The following is a 22,352-nucleotide window of genomic DNA, read 5'->3' as shown; positions in this document are numbered from 1 at the left end:
AATTTACTTATTATTTTATTGAATTATTAATTTATAAGTGCTACCTTTTTTCTAATTATTATATTTTTACTGTAAATAAACAACCATTATGAGTTTAGTGCTAGTTTACTAAAGACATTTTTTTTTAATTTTAAATATTTTATATATATTTTTTGAATCTTACATATAGAATATAGATAAAAATCATTCAGTTAATTGTAGTCGCTCATTATTACAAAATAAATGTTCACATAAATACACATTATTAAATAGATAAATTTTATAATTTTAGACGGGAAGATCTCACGTACTAGCACATCCATCAGCTATTAGTACCATTGCTCGCAGTTTACTCACTGAAAATCCCCGTACTAAAGTTGCTGTATTAGAAATTCTTGGTGCTTCCTGCTTAGTTCCAGGAGGCCATAAGAAAGTTCTTGATGCTATGACAGATTATAAAGAGTTTGCTCATGAGCGTGCCAGGTTCCAAGGCATTATTAATGATTTGGACAGAAATACTGGAATATATAGAGATGATTTGACAGTGAAAACAGCTATTATGTCATTTGTAAATGCTGTTCTAAGTTATGGACCAGGACAAGAAAGTTTAGAATTCAGATTGCATTTGAGATATGAATTTCTACAGTTGGGTCTCAAGAATATTATTAATAAGTTAAGAGAACATGAGAATCAGACATTAGACAGACATATGGATTTCTTTGATATGGTTCGTAATGAAGATGAAAACGAATTGGCAAGAAAATTTGAACAGGTATAGCATATATTATGAACTTAATAAACATGTTTTATTAATGTTTTATTTGTATTATAATTACAGGAGCAAGTAGATACTCAAAGCGCTACTTCTATGTTTGAATTACTACGCAGAAAATTAAGCCATTCTCCAGCATATCCTCACTTCCTTTCACTTTTTCAGCATTTTTTATTATTGCCCCGTAAGTAATCAAAAAATACATATCTGATATGTCAAAAAAAATTGTAATAAAATATTATTGTTATTAATAATGTAGTTGAGTATGGAAGTCTTCCACAGCACTGGCTTTTGTTTGACAGAATTGTACAACAGATAACTCTTCAAACCGATGTTGGAGCTGATAACGATGTATCACCAATTAATATTAATGTCAAAGATATTATTCAACTGTAAGTAATTAATTAGTCTAAAAAAGTTTTCATTTATTTATTTATTCATACGTAATTGTTTTTTGCAGTTTGGCTAAAGAAGAAGAACTTGTTGCTGCAAAAAATAAAGCTGAAGAACTCGAAAAAGAAAATACTAGTATTTCTGCTTCACTTGCTAAAAAAGAACAAGAATTAGATTTGAGAAATCAAGAAAAAGTAAATATAAATTGTATTTGACAGACAGTTTTAGAAGGTCGATAATATAATATTGTGGCTAAAATAAAAATTGAAGAACCAATACATAATATTATATTATTATGGTCTCATTAAAAAGTTTATTTTTCTACTTGAGCTTTTACTCACAAAAACAATGATTATTATTTCAAGTGATAATAAATAGAAGTAACTCCATTTAATTATTAATTTTGTATATAATTTAGGAAGATATGGAAGCTAGTATTTCAAGGATTAAAGAACGTTTGGAAAAAGAAATATCTATTCACTTGGAAACTAAACAAAAGATATCTGAACTCGAAGATACGTCAAGTGAATTACAGCACAGAATTACTTATGAGCAAGCGGAGAGGAGAAAGCTAGAAGCAATGCTTACTAATGGAAGTCTACCTGATGATGCTAAAGTTAATTTTAGTGCGCCTCCTATGACTATTCCACCTCCACCACCCCCACAGCCAATGACTAAAAGTTGTGGTCCTGCTCCACCCCCAGCACCACCACTTCAAATTCCTCAATTAAATCTTCCACCGCCACCGGGTTGTCTCCCTCAATTAGCTGGCAGACAAAGATCTGTTGAAATTCCAAAACCATCAGCTCCACTGAAATCTTTCAACTGGGCTAAATTACCAGAAACTAAAGTGGCTGGCACTGTATGGGCTGATATTGACGAAGGAAAAATGTATTCATCCATTGACCTTGAAGCAGTGGATAAACTTTTCTGTGCATACCAGAATCAAAAGCCGACAAATGGCACAACGACAGCTATGGTAAGTAAATTGTGTAATAATAAAAAAAAGTTACTGTATTGATAAACTATCATAATTTTATAGAATGAAGGATCATCTGAAGATCTGAGACAAACTGGCAAAAATAAAACCAAAGTCCTATCTGTTATTGATGGTCGCAGAGCTCAAAATTGTACTATATTGCTGTCCAAATTGAAAATGTCTGATGAAGAAATTGCCAGAGTTATAATGGATATGGACACTAAAGACGTTTTACCATTAGACATGGTTGAACAACTTTTAAAATTCACTCCAGGCCCAGATGAAGCAGCTTTGTTAGAAGAACATAGTTTTGATTTGGACAGTCTAGCCAGAGCTGACAGATTTTTATACGAGATTTCCAAGTTCGTTAAACAAATATATATTTGATATCAAATAATATAGTCCTTTACCAGAGGCGGATTGGCGATTTTTTTCGGCCCGGGAAATATGGATCAAATTGGCCCTGCACCACAAATGTAACCCCTCCTCCCAAAAAATGGTCTTAATTTTACTCAAATTTCAAAATTTGTTTAGTTTCACCCCTAAATTAGTAAAATATATAATAGATACCCATAATTAAAGCTATAACAGTTTTGGATTAGTCAGATAAGGTTAACCTGTTCAGACTATTCTAACTTGAATTTGAAGTTAATCTTATTACATTTTAGATTCTGAGCGGAGCGATAAATGTATTAATTTTACAATGATGTATGTTTTTTTTTCCAACTTTTATTTTAATTTAATTTTTTTTGTGTCTGTCGCCACCTTTTAGGACAGTAAAAATACTTAGATTTTCTTCAACAGTATCTTTTCTGGTAGGAAAATGAATCTAGTTAGTACTTTGGGGGAGTCAAAAGTAAAAATGTCTCAGTAGTTTTCAAAAGCGTCGTTAAAAAACAAAAGAAAAATTAAGGAAAAACGGGAATTTATACGCAAAATCTGTTTTTGAGAAAATTGATTTTGGTTTTTGGTGCAACTCTTAAACAAATGACCATAGGTACATGAAATGTTTACTGAATGTTTATATTAGCATTTTCTGTACACCATAACATTTTCCAAATATTTTGACTTATTTTGAGCTGTTTATGGACATTTTTAGTTTCTAGTTTTTTTAGTTTTTTTTTCTATAAATATCAATAAAATTTTATTTGTTGGTTAAAAAAGCTTGAAAATTGGCTCCTAGTATATTGTTTCAAAGACAAATGAAAAAAATTAAAAATCCATAGTCACAATTTTTTTATATAAGTTTGATTTAAAGTTCAAATATTGACAAAATAAGTAAAAATGACAAAAATTTGCAAATTATTTGAGTTAGAAATTCTTAAAAAATATCCTTTTTAAATCTAAGATTTTAAAATGTAAAATAAGATTCCTCATAAGTTTTTATCCCTTTATCAGAAAAAAATGTCTACAAGAAAGTCAAATTAAATTTTTACGAGCGTTTGAAATTCATATTTTTACAACATTTGATATTCACTCAATTTCTCATGTAACGGTTTTCTTATTTTGTTGTAATTAAAAAACGAATGACTGCAGATACTTGAAAATTTCACTGAATGTTTATATTTTCATTTTCTATACACCATTCTATACAGTTTTGAAAATAATTTGACTCTTTTTGATCTTTTTACAGACCATTTTAAATTTATATTTTTTAAATTTTTTTTCTATAAATACCATTAAAATCTTATCTGTTGGGTCAAAAAGCGTGAAGGCCTTTTCCGCCCCTGTCCTTTACTCATATTTCATGTTTAAAGTACCCATTTTGTGTTTCCGACATTATTAGATATTGATTTAATTTTATAAATAGTTATTAATATTATCTATTTGCAATAGTTAACAACCATTAATTAATAATAATATCCAAATTCTGCTTTGAAAATATACTTTTTATTTTTAAAGTCCAGGAATAGTGATTTAATAATTAAGGTATTTCATATTCCCCCTAGTTCTGTATGATTTAAGATTTCAAACAAACATTTCGATGAGTGCTAAACTTTGGAGTAAATTACATCTTATCAATATTTCAAAAATACGTAGTATCATAATAATATTTACAAATATTTTGATTATCGTATTTTTCAATGTTAAACTCAAATTTTCTTGGTTTTTCATGTAGTTTTAGGAATCTTTTATACATACAAATAATAATTAATTTTTCATTATAAACCACAGTTATATACAGATATAACTGTGCTCTAAAATCACAACTTTTCACACTTAATACTCAAATATAGTTTAGAAATTGAATTTCACATAAAATGTTTTCTTTGTTTCTTTTAGAATTGCACATTATGACCAACGTCTTCGTAGTCTAGTATACAAGAAGAAATTTATTACCTGGACCGGAGAAGTTGAAGGCAGAACCAAAATTGTGATGGAAGCTTCACGTGAAGTAGCTCGTTCTAGACGATTAAGAAAACTATTGGAAATTGTATTAGCTCTTGGAAACTATATGAACAAAGGAGCCAGGGGCAATGCATGGGGTTTCCGTTTATCATCTCTAAACAGACTTACAGACACTAAGTCAAGTTCTGTTAGAGGCATAACTTTATTGCATTACATTGTTGATATGGCCGATAAGAAGGTAATGTATAGTATTAAATAAGTTAAATTATTATTTTTTTTCTATTTCATAAATATTATACACGATAAGAACATTTTGTATTATCATAGAATGATTTAAGTATTAATATTGATTATAAATAGTATACTATTAATTATAATTTATATTCAATGGTATAAATTATCATTTTCATACCTATTCTATGATGTTATATTTTAGTCACAATGACACAACTATTTATTTATCTATTTATTTGAATAGTTCAAGGACATTCTATTATTGGAAGAAGACTTACCTCATGTAAGAGGAGCTTCAAAAGTGAGCTTAGCTGAACTTGAAAAAGACATGTCACAGTTAAGAAACAACCTGAAAGAAGTTGAACGAGAAATTGAGTTCCAAAGAGTACAACCTGCTGTACCGGGTGATATGTTCCTACCAGTAATGAAAGAATTCTTAACTACTGCTACCTGCAAATTTTCGGAGTTAGAAGACTTATTTCAAGATATGAAAACTAGAGTAAGTACCTTTTAAATTTTTTTACAATATTACTTTTTAAGTACCTAAATGTTATTAAAATGTCATAATTTACAGTTTGATAGAGCAGTCAGATTATTCGGAGAAGATAATTCTACAATTCAACCTGATGATTTCTTTGCAATTTTTGATTCTTTCTTGACAGCTCTTTTTGAAGCACGTCAAGATAACTCCAGTGTTAAAAAAAGACGCGAAGAAGAAGAAAAAAGATTAAGACAAGAAGTGGAGGTTTGTATTGTATTGATAAAGACCAAGGAATAAACATAAATAATATGTTAAATTAATACAATTTTTTTTTATATAGTTAAAGAAATTAACTCTTGATCGTAAAAACTGTAAAGATAGTGCCAGTGTTTTGTCAAATGGATCTGGTAGTCGTCAAGTTTCTATTAACGGTACATCAGGTGACAAGGCAGAATTTGACGATCTCATATCGGCCTTAAGAACAGGAGATGTTTTTGGTGAAGATAGTATGGCAAAAATTAAACGCAGTAGAAAATCCAGACATTCGCCTCCAGCCAGGGAACATAGCAGGGACAGAGTATTAAACGTTACTCGTAAAAAATAAATCAATTTTAATTTAAATTTTTTTTGATGTATTTATTGTTTATTTTAGTATATTAAAGATGACCTATTAGTAGTTCTTGCATTTTATTCTACTTTCTGTGATATACATTATGTCGTGTCCAAAATTGTGTGTATGACTACAAGTTCAACCTTATTGGCTTGAAAATACTCTCCTTCATCTTCTTGTATAATTTATCTTTTTAATTATGTTTTTTTTATTTTAACTAAGTTATTTAACTGTAAATTGTAAATATTTATAATGGTAACACCATATATTAGAATGAACAAAATATGTAAAACACTTTTATAGATAGCTTATAGATTTTTATATAGCATAAATTTAAATTATACTTGTTTATTACATTATTTCAACAACGGACAATTATTTTTCAGTGCAACCAAAATTTGGAAGTTGGTGTTTTTATACTTTGAAAATAAAATAATATTAAACAAAAATGTTCATTTAATTTCTACCCAATTGTTACGAAATGTAATTACTGCTGTTATTGTAAATATGCAATAATTGTTTATATTTTTGTTAAATTGTACTATGATACTTTATAAATAATTGTACAAGTATTATTTAGAACATAACATTTTTATTGAAACTAGATATGTTAATGTGTTTTTAAACGTATTTCTTATCAATTTTATTGTTTATTTAAATTTAGTATCAACAATGTTTTTATACAATATACATTAGTTATTATTACCGTGTGAAGTGGTGTTGCAAATGATATTATATGAAATTACCTTAAAAATTAAATATAATAATTAATATTATCAGATGGCCGAGTATGAACAGTATTACAGTTCCTACTCAGTAGTTAACTATCTCAAAAACTGTAATATTGTTTCTGTTAAATTTAGATTTATCTCGTTTATATATTTCTTACACTATAATATAGATATTAACTTCTAACAATTGCAATAATTGCGACAGTAAAACTAAAATTTCATAATTTTAACCAAAAGGTATTATTAAAGACCTACTCTGATCTAGGTAGGTACCTAATAAAATAAATTAAATTTTTGATTATTCCCAAAATTAATTTAATTATTTATAATAATATGTTCAAACCGACATTAATTTATTTTAATACTTTTTTTATACATACTACCTATATTTTATAGAAACAATATTTTCTTTTTACATTTCTATTATTATTTACTGTTATAAAGTTTCATTTTGATAATTTAATAATTATCTGGAAGAAGTTATTACTTTTTCATTGTTCGCAATTATTATACAGTCTTAACTTTTATTGAGTAAGTTACTCGGGTACTCTCAGGGTTGGGCAGTACATTAAAAAAAAATATCAAGATACATTCAAACAATAAGTATACAAGGAATGGGCACACTTGAAAGGAAAATGGCCCCATATTATAAAGTCAGAAGTATGAATAGGTAATATGCTTAACTAACAGTAAAAACTAAAATTTATATTACAGACCTAGTACTTATAGTACGATTGAGAAATATATATCTTTTACATAGGAACTTGTGAAAAAATACATTATTTTTATTATATTTTATCTTACAAAATATTATCAAAAACTACAGTATTAAAATAAATTGAAAATATATATTATATGAAAAGCGGGGAAGTAGATGTTGATCTGTTGGTTGGTATTAAATTTGAATTCAATGGACAATGATAAGATATCATTGTATATGAAAAACGATTCTGAGCAGAGACGGTTTGTCGGTCTAGGATATTTTATATTATATTTATATATTCTTATTACTTATTATTAATACGGTAGCCGGAGAGTTGAATTACAATATTAAAAAATTACCAAAAAAAAAAAAAAACAAATCGTTATTCTTGGTTATTTAATATGTAATTTCATCTAAATTTTAACTTGAAATAACTATAAAAAAAAATGCTCATAATTTTTATATATTTTATCGAAATTCAAACTTTAAATGCTTATAAAAAAAATTGTGACCATGTATTATTAATGTTTTCAACTGCCACTGTAACAATATATTAGGAGCTTTGTATTCAATTTTCAAGTCTTTTGACCCAACGAATAATATTTTGTTGACATTAATTATAGAAAAAAAAACTAAAAAATTGAAAATACCCGAAACAGTATTTTATGGTGTATAGGAAATGCCAATATAAATATTCTGTGGAAATTTCATGTATCTACAATCTACGGTAATTTGTTTCATAGTTACACCAAAAACCAAAATCAATTTTGCGTAAAAATTCCCGTTTTTCCTTAATTTATCTTTGTTTTTACCGGCGCTTATCAAAACTACTGGGAATTTTAAATTTTGACCAAATAGATTCACTTTTCCATCAAACAAGATACGGAAGTTGAAAATTGAAGCTTTTTTACCTAAAACTCACATTATTGTAAAACCAATATATTCATTGCTCTGCTCGCAGTATAAAAATTATAGCTATTATAAATCAAGAAATCGTTTCAAATTGGAAATTATTTTGAGAACAACATAATATGTTATAATATTATTATCATTTTTAAGAAATATTATAAATCGTCTAACCAGCAGTAAAAATACATTCTACTAAACCAGTAGTATAATAATCGTCTACAAAGTACAAGCTTATAACATAGTAGGTGACATAGAGTGAAGACCATATTTTTTCAATAACTCAAATAATGAAAACAATTATATTATATTATTATTGTATTTATCTCCAATCAGCTATAGCCTATAGGGGAAGGACGTGGCAACACATTATACATAGGTGCATACACTTTATCTGCGTTCAATTATACAGTTTTATGTTCGCAATATTTTAAGACACACACTGCACGGACAGTTCATATTTAAAAATGTGGTCACCGTTCTCGGCCAAAATGTACCCTTCCCATTCCGGCCAGTGCCACTTTTCGGCCAATGTCACTTTTCGACTAGAACATACAGTTATTTTTACAATCATAACAACTGAACCCAACAATTTTTATATTTAATTAAATATGATTGTATCCAAAAATGTGATTTTTTGATAAACATTCTTACCTACAACTGAGTGAAAAAATAATAAAATAAAACAGTTGGCAATAAAATGGTTTGACATATTATTAGCTTAAATTCAAATAAACTAACAATTAATTTTTGTTTGAAAAATGTTACTATTATTATTATATACCTTTTTATTATACCTATATGTATTATATAACTATATTAATTTTTATTCGATTAATGTAAGTAATAACATTGATTATAAATACTAATATAATCAATTGTAATAATAATATGTTATAACAGTTTATTGTCAATTGTTTTATTTTTTCAGTTTTTTACAGTTGTAGGTAATAATGTTTAAAAATAAACACATTTTTGGATACAATCATATTTAATTAAATATAAAAATTTTAAATTTTAAAGAAAACTGTAAGTGCTGGCCGAAAAGGGAAATTGGCCGAAAAGGTAACGGTAAGTTTTGGCCGAAAAGTGACACTGGCCGAACAGGGTACCGCTCTGTTGTACATTAAAAAATTACTAAAATTATTATTTTCTTCTTAAGTAATATATTCTAATTTCGTCCAAAGTTGAACTTTAAATATCTATTGAAATAAACTGTGTTAAGTGTTAACTATATCATTTGCGAATTTTTTGGTTACAGTATGAAATACTTATGACTTTATGAGAAACTTTGTTTTAAATTTTCAATCCTTGGGTAGTTTACACCACTAAATTTCATTTTTGCAAACAAAAAATTTCGAAAATGTTAATTTTAACTAAGAAAGGGATTGAAAATAGTTTTTCATGTGCCGTCGAAGTTGCATGCATAGGTTTTGAAGGAGGAGGATCGAATTGCGAAATCCATTCAAACTGGTCTTGACCATTCAAATAAATACGGATCTTGTTGATTACAAAAAAAAAATTGATGGTGTCAATTTTTTTGAACCTAAGCGCCAACACCTGTTGATTGCTATATCCGTACATATTATTATTTTACATGTTTTCAAATTTTGTGGTAGAAGGATTTCTGAACGAATATCAAAACTAAGGTAGGCAGTTTACGGCACCGCTAATCTAAATTTTTGCAAAAAACAAAATTCGAAAATGTTAGTTAACTAGAAAAGGGTCTGAACATAGTAAATATATTTTTGAAGTAGAAGGAGCGTATTGCGACATAATATGTTAACATTTTTTAAATTTAAATATTATTCGCGTGGTATCATTGTTCTGTCAGTATTTTTTCAGTATCGTATAAACTAAAATAAATTATTAATTTTTGCTATTATTTTGTAAGGATAATAATATTGTTATTGTAAGTAGGTAGTAGGTACCTATTACCTATAATATATATTTTTTCATATTGTATTTCAATAATGAAATGATTGTACGGCATTATGGATAGGCTAAATAAGTACACCACTGTCCTTCATCGGGAAATCGTAAAATATATAATATTTTGTCGACACGTTTTAATTCATGTTGTGGCCTGAGGGCTGGTGGCCTGGATTACTTATACAAAAAGTGGCCCGTTGGCCGTCGTTCTATAATTCTATAATTTTGTGATGAATTTAAATTCAAATTTAACTTTATTATGTTATGACCTATGCATAAGGTAGTATAATGAATGATGATAAACGAATAATCATAAATCGTTCTACTCTTAAATATCTAATAAAATAGATTGAGAAACTCAATGACTAATAATTATCTAGAATCTTTTATGTTAATATCTATAGCAAAATCAATTTTTATGGAGCTTTAGTAGTTATTGATATAGGTATACCTACTAATTAATGAACTGGCTACTTACTAAAAGTAATATTTTAAGTAAATTATTGTTATTGTAATTATTTTAATAATTATTATTTGTTAAACGTTTATGTAGTAAACTGTTTCTCGAGGATAAGTTTTAACAGGGCCGGATTGGGTAGTATCGGCCCTTTGGTAAATAATCTTCTATAGTGATTAGTAATTATTGTTCAAATGTTAATATTAATCAATCATAATAATGACCCTATTACATTTGTTGAGAGTATACAATTATAATTTAGCTGTCGTAAAAATCGTAGTGTGGCATTGTGTCCATTTTCTCATATACTATTCCAAAATGTTAGCGGCACTTGGAGATTTTCTTGAACGCTCGACTGGCCTATCCAGCCTCGAGTTTTAGTTTATATTGAATAAATAAAAAGGACATGCTAAAAATGTTATTTGTTATTTATGTGAAACATTAAACACCGATAAATTGGTAGAATGTTCAATGATTTAAATTAAATAACTTTCAGAAAAAAAGTCCCAATAAAATATGAGGGAAAAACAATATATTCTGCTAAAAAATATAGAAAATTGTTATTTTTATTATTCATATGCTCCTTGTACTGGTAGACCAGTGTTATTCTATACGACTGTTCCCATTTTTATCAAGCTTAATACGTACCCATATACTAATTCTTGATACAGACATTATTATTAATTATTATACTATAATATGTTAATACGGCGATCGTGGACCTTATACTAATATACAGAGCATGGTGTTTGTTCCCGTGGTGAACGTGGGAAACTCAAGTATAAGTACCTAATAATAATAAAACTATCCAATTAATATAATAATGAATAGTCAAATAAATTAAACTGTGAAATAGAAATTCTTTTTAGTTTCTAGACTTTAAAGTTTAATATGTTTCACTGTTTCAGTATATATAAAACATAGATATCTAAATGACGGAACAAGTTAAGTATAGTTTACGTATCCATAACATGTAATTTATATGCAAAGTGCAGAAACCACTCGGTGAAAATCCACGTGAAATGGTTACAATCGTATTGTCACGCGTTTTCACGAAACATACATAATGATGCGATATAAGGATGAGACATAAACATATGGGTCAGTGGCGGTCAAATGATTTTGTGATAGGAGAAGGGGGTGGCTGATTATTTGATCATTCAAAATATAATAATTTATAATATATATTATCATAAAATAATATTTTTAAAAAATGTCACAGATCATCGATTAAGCCGCCACTGGTTTGGCCGCCACTGTTTATATGGGTACTATGGCAGTATTGCTTAAATACATATTATTCTGTACAACCGTATAGGATTCGCAACGCACACGCGTCATGTTAATATTACCATAAGAGCACAATAATTTATTTATATGATACATAATATGTATATAATTAGTATACTCATTTTCACCAAACAAATTATATTTCAAATGATTATGAATGATAAAAACATTAGTATCCGTAATTTTTATGTCAGTAGTTTAGCATTAATATAATATAAATCTAAAATGTAGTATTATTATAGTTTTAAACATAAAATGTCCTATTCGGAATATATTAAACATAATACAATTTTTTTACCGCATAGAACACATTCTCCTATAAAATACGGTACTAAAAATGAATACGAAAGTACACATGAGATCAAAAAAAAAGAAAATAAATATGGACAAAAATCAAAACGGAGTATAAAAAATTATTACAATAATACGATATTGTTAGTATTTACTACGGGTATAATGAGAAAAAAGGACGTATATGGGGTAGGTGGTTTATTGTAACAAGCATAATTAATATAATATTCTTACTGTCTAAAATGCGCAATAAAATGTAGTCTTTCGAGCTAAGAAAAGTTGATTTATACAAGAAAATGTAAAAAAAAAGAAACAAAAAATTACGAATTATTGCACGTACGTATGGGTATAATAAATATAAATTTTAAATAACAACACACGATAAATTATCTTTACAAAATATGTATACAAATATTATAGAGACTGCGCGCATGTACATATTATAATACTTAATAGTTTTCGCTACACAAATTTTAAATCAATATTATATATAATATAATATACCTAATAAGTAATAATACAATAGATACAAAAAAAAAAAGTTCAGTATTTTTAAATAATAATAATGACAATATAATACAGCGAACAAACACGTCTCGATGAATAGTATTAATTTATTATTAAATCTACATATTATTATGGTTTTAACTTTTAAACCGACCATCTTGGGGTTTTGTGAAAAAAAAAAATGTCCAAAACCTGAATTATATCTGTCGATCGTCGTTACTATAATAATTACATAGTATTGTAATATGCGGGGAACGGTATAGTGCGACCAGGCAAAGATATATTTTGGGAACTTTTATTCGGCAAAGATGAGCTGATGACCTATTTTATGGTATACCCCTCCCCACCACACACACACACACACATACACATATGATACAACAAACATTGTCCATAGTTTGTTTAATATTATAAGGTTGACTAAGTCATAACATTATGAGCATTCGGTGATTGTGGTTTGGGGAGGGGGGGTTAGATGTATTTATACTGGAAACTGTGTGGATGGTGGTGTAGCGTGGCTACCCCTCATCACATATTACTTTCGAGTGTGTGCGCCTCCACGGTTCGTTGCAATTACGCCGATTGTCGATCGAATATTATAATATATTATTGTTATGTATTTTTTTGAGTTAATGCTTCGGCAAATGAGGTAATTTACAGCCTGAAGGTTATTTTTAGTCGGTTTTTATTTTGGGGTAAGGTACGTACGGTTTGGAACACGTGTCTACGAGTGGCGAGGATTTGTAACTAAGAACCCGGGTGGTCAACCGTCCGGCAACTAGCAACACCGGCCGATGCTTGACTTCAGAACACGTTAGTGACTGAGGCAAACTACCGCACCACACCACGCCATTATTATTATGTATTGTCCGACCGTTGGGCAGGGGACTCATTGGATATTTGAAAATATATTATAAACAAAAAGATGTTTGGCAAACGTTCGATTACGCGATCCTGACGATGATCATCATTCATCATAATATAGGCAGGTACCTATATAGGCTGATAAACCGTTATTGTGCGAGGTAATATACCTACAACAGCATCATGACACCCACATAATAATTAATCTAAAATTGCATTTTTCGAGCTTACAACCAGCTACATTCGGCATTCGCTTAGCAGGTTATTAAGAGTTACCTGCAGTTAGGTCTGGTATGTAACGCGATATAGTTATAGGTCATCGCACTCACCTGCTAGACAAAAAACCCTGCTGCAATTGCAATAAAATTGCAGCCTACACGTCATCATTGCGTTATAGCACTTGCCGACATGTCTGCATTTTACGCGCGACTACTCTAAATAATTATAATATTAATTTATTTAATAATACTATTATTATGTACACAATAATAATAATAATAATAATAATAATATGATACAATATATAATACGTTTTTCAGTATATCGCAATGGCGATTAGAACATCGACGACGACGTGTCGGAAGACGTGACCATTATGTCGGAGCCGACCGCCTGTTGCTGTTGGTGGTGGTTCACGCCCCTCACGTTGTTGGCGTTGGCGTCGCAGTCGGCCAGCATTTGGCTACCGCCGGAAGACGCCATGGCCACGTCGGCGGCCGCCGCAGCGGCTGCGGCCACGGCCACCGCGGTTGCGGCGTTCCGGCTGCGGATCCCGCCGGCGTTGTTGTTGACCAACATGAGCGCGTCCGCCGACAGGCTGAGTATCTTGGCGCTGTGCTCCTGCGCCTTTGCCCTGAGGCACGCGATGCTGTTGTTCCGGAACTCTTCCGAGTCCTGCGCCCGGTTGGCGGCCAGCTGCATGACGGCCGCGTGGTGTTGCTCCATCTGCGACTGTATCTCTTGCTGGATCCGCCGGTGAGCTTCAGCGTTGGCCGCGCACTGCTGCTGTTGCTGTTGCTGCTGCTGCTGCTGCTGTTGCTGTCGGTCTTGCGCGACCGCAGCGTCTTGTTGTTGTTGTTGTTGTTGCTGCTGCTGCTGTTGCTGCTGCTGGTGCTGTTGGTGCCGCTGCGGCGACGACATGTCTGTCGCCGTCTCCGGACTCGTCCTGGCCGGCCTCTTGCAGGGGTGGTTCTCCTCGTCATCGTCTTCGTCGTCCTCTTCATCGTCCTCGTCTTCCTCCTTGTCGCTCTTTTGGCTGGCACCGCTGCACACGGTGTTGTCATCTTTCAGCTGGTCCGCCGCCTCGATCGACTTGCGGTGCATGCCTAAAACATTCAGGGTTACGAGTTAATTTTGACGGTCATTGATAGGCGGGGGTCATTATATATACTTTCATTTTTATGATTTCAGGAAAAGTGTTTTCGAATATAAATTTCAATTTAAAAATTTTGTACGTTATCTGTGACGCTTGCGTGTCTGTCGCGTGTTTATTATAATATGCAGTCTTTATAGTATAACTATTTATACCTCTATACCTACCTAACTATAGATACGTATTTTGTTTTGCATGAAAACGAATCGTTTTTAATTTTGAATACCAAACTGATATTGGTTTAGTGTGGAATTAGATACAAAACGTTTTCCGTTTTCTTTAAAAATTATTTAAAATATAATATAAATATTATTATTAAAATAACGATACCCAAATTCATTATTTTCATTATACTATACGTAATATGCTTATAAGTATGACACATTTGATGAAATTTAAAAATTTATTAGAATCGACATTTTAAATAATATAGGTACAGGTAGTACCTTGGTACTAATTATAAACCAGAGCCTGGATTAGAATATATTAACTGTGTTGTAATCAAGTATCAAAAAAAAAAATATGAAGCATTCCTATAGTATCTATAACTTTGAAAAGAATAAGCCATCAAATTGTAAAAGAAATTTGTCATTTCGTATACATAATATTACAGGGTAACGTTGATGCATCGTCGTACCGTTCTACCATAACAAAACCAACCATTTTAAAGGAAGAAAACATATCAATGCATAACGTATAAGTATATTATTATATTTTGGTATTTATGGTTTTTTTTTTTGTTTATTTTTTTTTTTAAATTTGAACATTGGTAGAGATATAATAGAATTTGCATGTTTAATGGAGTGGTGCGAGATGTCGAGGAATTAATACAATAATGCACTAAAAGGCGTGAAAGTAAAGTGCATGCCATGGAGTAGAAACCATCGGCCATTACGCTGGTAAAACAATGGCACTGTGATGGGAAACGAATCCTTAACAATGGACATTGTGCTAATTCATGAAGCTCATTTCGGTGTTCCCGTGGCAACCAATTTCCCGAACGCATTATAACGAGAACAGTATAGTATAAAATAGCGGGAGAAAAAGAGTGACGGAGACCGCAGGAGTTGTTGTATTACGCGGTAATAGGTACTTACCGAGCAACCAGGGCGCGACGCATTCATTCTCCTTTGCACTTTTCAGGATAGTCTCCGGCAGTGGTAATGAATGTCTGACCATAGCACCGTAGAGTCCATACTCGGCCATTATCGTGCTTCTTCCCCAACACTTTTCGGTCTTTCGCCACTTGGCTCGCCGGTTCTGGAACCAGACCTGCACGAAACAAAAAACGTTTCGGGTTATTATATTGGTATATATACCGCGGGTAGAGTATGTCGTCGTCCCACAAGTTGACAATGGTGTACTTGATAAAATAATAAAGGAAATACAACGTAATAGGTACGGGGAAATCTTGTCTCAGCGCTCAATATATATATATATATATTGTATACCCGCAGGGAACCGCAGAAAACTCTCACTTTCTTGTCGTTATTATTATGAAAACAAAATGTATTCCTTACAAATATTTTTGTTGATAAAAAAATATGTACCTATATACATATCGTGTTTGTATAAAGCACGTAATATTATAATGTATACTGCGATTTTTATGGAATTCAAGTTTAAAAATATACACGTTACAACACGAGATATAAAACTAGGTATAAGTACCTACAACTATATGAATCCATTGGTTTATTTTGGAAATAAAAAAAGGTATAGTTGGTTACACATTTATAATCCTATATAATGTATGATATTATGATAAAAATTCTAATTTTATTCAGTTTTCTGTGATTTTAGGAAATATGTACAAATTAATAATTATATTATTTTAAAATTGATAACCTTTAATTATTATAATATTTATACCTATTACATAACAGTCAATATTATATTTAACAAAAAAATTTCATACATGTTCCAATTTTCAATAATATTATATATCTTTTGACTAGTATAATTACTTATACGGCTATACTACTCATAATAAGTGCGTTACTGTGACTTTTTAATATAATAATATAGATAGGTCATAATTTATTATTATACGCTACTATACACTACACTAATATTCCATTAGGTAAAAAATATTGTTCAAACCTTTTGTGTATTATAATATACGTTTGGGTGGAGTGTCGACGAATTTTTATTTCGCTTTCAACAAACAATATAATACGTGTCGACGAACATTATAATAATGCATCTTTTAACCGAAAACATTTTCGTTTCCTTTTTCTTGGTATACCTAGTTTTCTCTAAAATAAATATTTTACCTCATTATTGCAACTCGCTTATCATTTTAAAAATTGGTCGATTTGAAATTATTTGACTAGGAATAACCATTAACCACTTATTACAAACGATGTATAATATAAACAATATAGGCATTAGTATCGCTATTAAAATTATAATTATTTGAGTCCTCGTTTTGAATTGGTTTAAACGGGCAGGAAATGAGACCTGTATACCAATATCTATATATACGGTAAAAATACGGTAGTATTGGATTGATTCAATGGTTTAACTTTGACAAGTTAAAAACTAATATATTACCGCACGAATCACGATGACGTTGCTCAATGTAAGAAATGATCATATCTTATACTAGGTATAGTCGGTATACATATTGCATGCTATACGCGAATAAAAAAAATACGAAATAATGATTGAATTGTATTTGCTTGCAGATACGGGGAAACTTATTGACAAGGTAATAGGTATAATATAATTAATCATACAGCCCAGATGCGTTACGACCGATCAACGTACGCCTACGATGAATTTTAAAATATTATTATTTTTTACTCGAACAGCAATTTGATTCTTTTAAGATAATTGCCGGAAACGAATAGAAACCAATTATTATAGGACCTACAGTATAGGTACGTTGGCGCACATCGACTAATCGTTGTAGACGCTACGACGATAGTCATCATGACGTGATCGTTCGACCCGCCGAAATCGGAGTGGTCCTTAGTATCATATAATATTATAATTTATGCGCTTATTTTATTAATATTAATAATATACGACGACAGTGACTATGCCGCCGCGTAAAGAGGCGCAGTTGGCCGTGTCGCGGATTAAATCGGCCGGTCGTTATATATAATAAACGTCACGGTGTGAAACGGCAATAATTTCCACGAGTATCTACCCTCCGACCCCAACCCCAGCGACCCCCACAACCACCGGCGGCATCGCGGGCAAGTTATTAGAAATTCATTGGCGGTGGCGGAGCGATAGTTTTGACGGTCGGGGTAGTGGAAGGGGTGGTTGTCGGGTGCCGGAGAACTGCTGCTAATCGAAGCACACCCCGCGGAATTCGACTTTATATATTATATTATTATCGCCGTGTGTTTTTCGGCAAAACCTCCCCGTCATCGTGTACGCATAACACACACGCACACACACACATTTGCACGTATTTAATATTATATATCTGTGCGCGTGTGTCCGCTTGTATGTGGGTTTGTGTGGATGGGTGGGTGTGTATGCGTAAGAGGGTAGACGATAATGCGCCGGGGGTAATCCGATTATGACGTTTCGTCGTCGAGTTAATTGAATCGGCGTGAAACGTACACGCAGGATTGGTGGGGGTGTATATGGCCGTGGCGATGGCTTGGGCGGCGAGTAGAAGGGGGTTAATAATAAAGTGCAAATGGAAATATTTCCGAAAACTAATTATAATTTTTTGTCGTCAACGCGCATTCTTCTCCTCTCCCCGAAAACTTTGCCCCACTGGTGAGCTTCGAAGCGGCGGCGGGCTCAAAATATAATAATATATTATAGCTGGACAATGTTGTACTATTATATATGTGCATTACGCGGCATACCTACTATAATATAATATAGTCTCTGCTGTAGAAAGTCGTACAACATCGATTCCGAGTGATGGTTAATGACCGTCGATCAAGATAACATATCATATACATACCTTCATTCGTTAAAGATATCGTAGAACACATCGATTTGAATATATTTTGATCAAAGGTGTGTAGGTATAATATGGTTGCAAAAGCCAAACGAATAAATGCATAGCAATATTATCGGTTTGTCATAAATTATAATGGTAATAAGTGTGAGGTCAAATCGACCTGGTTCGATGATTATCAAAACCGGAATAAAGGATTCTAATACAAATTACAAACCGTATGACAGAGTAGATGTTAAAACTGTGGGCTGTGACTACAGGGGGCGTCGAAAGTGTTGGTCAAGAGAGCTTAGGGTCGACAAAATAAAAAAAAATATAATGATTATGATGATTATGGTGACGACGATGATGATAATTTGACCATTGCCCATTATGACAGCGTAACGGTAATGATCAATAAAATTTGCATTTACATAAATAATATATAAACATCTTATTTTTTTGTCATTATAATAATATTATGGAGCCGTCAATATGACGTCGCGAAGAGACGCAGAGGAGGCGCTTATGGTATAAAAAAAGTTTAATCACCTGCAGCAGCACTGCAGGCAAAGACACTGACATTTTGTCTGGCCAAAATTTAATAGTTGAGAATTTTTTTGTGAGCACTTATTGGGTTAGTGCTTAGATGGGTGCTTGAGCTGTAAAAATAATTACGCCATAGGCATTTTAAAAGACAATCCATTGCAATTGAAAAAAAAAACATATCCTAAATTATAATCTAAAAATGTTGAAGGCATATCTCTATGTATCGGATAACGTCGTGCACAACACTGAGCATAATAATATATTATTACAGTATAATATGTATAATATATTATTTCATTTGGGTTTACGAAACGATATAAATAATCGACATGCATCGTCGCTGTGAGCGATTTGGACATCGGAGAGATTATTCACAACAGCTCTATATACTGCAGTGCATTTATGTCGTTTATAAAATCGCTGTTTATTTTTTATTTTTTTTTTTTTGTCAGTTTGGCAGTTTGCACTGTAATATAGTTTTGGGATTTTAACGTAGCTAACAAAGCGGGCAAGGGGTGAAATAATGTTTGGCCTCTGTCTACTTTCGCGTATTGCAGTTGTGTTTACCGACACGAGTTGTACACAACTCGACCCACTTGAAACTGACGATACGGTAAATATAATCCGACTGGTAGAACTGGACAATAATATAACAATATATTATGCGGTCAAAAAGTCCTACAATGACCAAAACTTTTGTGTAACAAACTCTCCAACAACATTGTTTACCATACTGGCGTATAAGCCACTACAGTTATTAATACACTTAATGCGATTCATGTACTGCGTTTGTTTACGCATATATAGCTAACCTTTATTTTCTATATGACTTGACTTTTAACTGCAGCTCGTCTGGAAAAAAGTATTATATTTTAAAGGTAATAAAGTTGACCTATACCTATCAACAGACGTACAGAATAGTATGGGTACGCGTTATTATGGTAGTTCGATGTTCTTTACATTTATTATAATATAATTAAATTATATTTACTGAAAAACTGAAAAACAAATTTATATTATTACAATTATTATAATTTGTATAGTTATTCGGAAAAATTCTAAGGAAATTTGATTTTCTGTGAACAACAATTTCAATTTTTTTTGTAATAGGTAGAAAATTATAATTACATTTTGGATGTAAAACAATAGGTAATAAACTATTTATTTTATAACAACAGTGAAACTTCCATACAACGAAGTCTCACAGGTAACAAAAAAAATTCGTAATATAGAGGAATTCATTAAATAGAATTTACGCACGATTAACAATGAAGGTAGGTCATGGTCATGGTTCTCAAAAATAATTCATTAAACAGAAAATGTCGTTAAATGGAAATTCGTTATATGGAAGTTTCGCTGTATTTACCTATAAGTGGGGTGGACTTTGGATTGATAGAGCGCGGAAGGCATGTTGACTCTACATATCTATAGATAGGTGCTTTAAATATTTATGAATAATTAACTATAATAAACAATAATTAGAAAAAACTATTGTGCTACCAAATATAAAATTTAAAAAAAAATTACCTTTTAATAAATATAATAATATAATATGTTATTAAAGGGTATAATTATTGGCTCACAATGTTGTATTATTACTATGAAAACAAGCTTTTAAGTGATAATCATTTTGTTTTCATTTATTTCGCCGCAAGTGAACTTATCTTTGCTGCGATTAAACAAAAGGACCCTCTTCCATTGACGTAGACAACGACTATCGTCTGATGAAGTGATTTCTGGTTTAGGTAAAGTGTGAGCGCGCGAGCGTGTGTTTTCACCCTCGAGGAATTTATTTGAAAGGTTTTTTTTGTTTTGTTCAAAAAAGGTTAAGAAATGCCAACGAAAGGTTTTCTTTTTTTCTCTATCCTTTGATAAACGCGTAGAAGAATATAAATGGACGCGTCTGAGCAATGAAATAACGACTAATACGACGAATGACGTTCGTTGGTTTGTATAGCATATAAGTAAAAGTGAATAATTATGCGATGGGGTTTCTGGATAAGGTTTGGTAAGGTGTAAGTATTACTTTATGATTTTTCATGTATTATCACGAGCAAGATAATACAATTGTTTTTTAATTTTGTATAATAGCAAACATTTTTTAATTACATAGAGATTCTAACTATTTTTAATGTTGCAATAATATTCATTTCATAAAAACGTCGTATGTCATCATACCTTTTGTATTAAAAACAAATTCAGTTTTGAATATTTAAAACGAGTGGTTTCCATAACCTTAATGTTAACATTTGTCATTCTATTGATAGTTACGTGTTCATAAGACCGTTGAATAGATTATTAAAATTATAGCAATAATACATTTAAAACTTGATGTTAAAAAAAAATCGTAATACTGGTACTTATACAATGTAAATATTATTATTTCAGCAATGATGATAGATATTACAATAGTGAATAGACAATAACTTGACGCAGTGTTATTATCCAAAACAATGTACATTGTACAATATAGTTTATAGCTGGTATATTATGTTGTACGTTTTATATATACCTACAAATTGCAAAATTATGCCCTTTAATAAATATAGTAGGTATATACTTATTGCTGTCCCCTATATATAACGACTTTAAAATATATATCTCTATTATCAGATTGCAGGCGACTCGAATGTCTGCAGTAGAATACTCCGAGCATAGGCGCTGACTTATGCGTGTGATTGAAAATCCTAATTTTATTATTAAATAATTTTGGTTTGATTAGCGTGTAAAGATCTTCTCGTGCTTTCGCACGATTGGGGGGGAGTCACGACCCCTTTGCACTATATTATACTACGATAATGTGCGCACTAATCGCGTGCACTGATATTTTTGTACTTTGTATAAAACGTATATAGTACGTCGTTGGACGTTGATGATTAATTTGAGGTAAACTCCGCCATACGATGTGCATTTATAATATACAATATACATATCGTATCTAGGTAGGTCGCCGAATGTCAAGCCGACCGGAGGGGTTAAGAGGGGGAGGGGAGGAGGGGTGATGGTGCGGAGGAAGAGGAGTGGTCTTTCAGCACGCACT

At 31.2% G+C, this 22,352-nt stretch overlaps 2 protein-coding genes across 3 annotated transcripts in view; one reads left to right on the top strand and one right to left on the bottom strand.

Moving 5' to 3' along the window:
• The window catches only part of LOC132948717 (disheveled-associated activator of morphogenesis 1), a 30,057-nt gene extending 23,546 nt beyond the window's left edge, over window positions 1–6,511 (top strand). Inside the window, exons 6-15 of the mRNA XM_061019338.1 lie at window positions 272–751; window positions 818–935; window positions 1,011–1,143; window positions 1,212–1,338; window positions 1,563–2,123; window positions 2,187–2,485; window positions 4,407–4,710; window positions 4,951–5,205; window positions 5,281–5,451; window positions 5,528–6,511. Coding sequence (XP_060875321.1) covers window positions 272–751; window positions 818–935; window positions 1,011–1,143; window positions 1,212–1,338; window positions 1,563–2,123; window positions 2,187–2,485; window positions 4,407–4,710; window positions 4,951–5,205; window positions 5,281–5,451; window positions 5,528–5,791 — 2,712 coding nt within the window. The 3' untranslated portion in view covers window positions 5,792–6,511. The remainder of the gene's footprint in view (window positions 1–271; window positions 752–817; window positions 936–1,010; window positions 1,144–1,211; window positions 1,339–1,562; window positions 2,124–2,186; window positions 2,486–4,406; window positions 4,711–4,950; window positions 5,206–5,280; window positions 5,452–5,527) is intronic.
• Window positions 6,512–12,786: 6,275 nt separating this feature from the next.
• The window catches only part of LOC132948863 (diencephalon/mesencephalon homeobox protein 1-like), a 99,526-nt gene continuing 89,960 nt past the window's right edge, over window positions 12,787–22,352 (bottom strand). For both annotated transcript variants that reach the window (XM_061019540.1, XM_061019539.1), the window contains exons 5-6: window positions 15,948–16,122; window positions 12,787–14,803 (exon numbers count right to left, since the gene is read on the bottom strand). In XM_061019540.1, coding sequence (XP_060875523.1) covers window positions 14,034–14,803; window positions 15,948–16,122 — 945 coding nt within the window. In that variant the 3' untranslated portion in view covers window positions 12,787–14,033. The remainder of the gene's footprint in view (window positions 14,804–15,947; window positions 16,123–22,352) is intronic.

Source organism: Metopolophium dirhodum, chromosome 7 (assembly GCF_019925205.1).
Source record: "Metopolophium dirhodum isolate CAU chromosome 7, ASM1992520v1, whole genome shotgun sequence".
Lineage (NCBI taxonomy): Eukaryota > Metazoa > Arthropoda > Insecta > Hemiptera > Aphididae > Metopolophium > Metopolophium dirhodum.
Note: the sequence above shows the minus strand (reverse complement) of the source record. Positions and strands in the feature narration are given on the sequence as shown.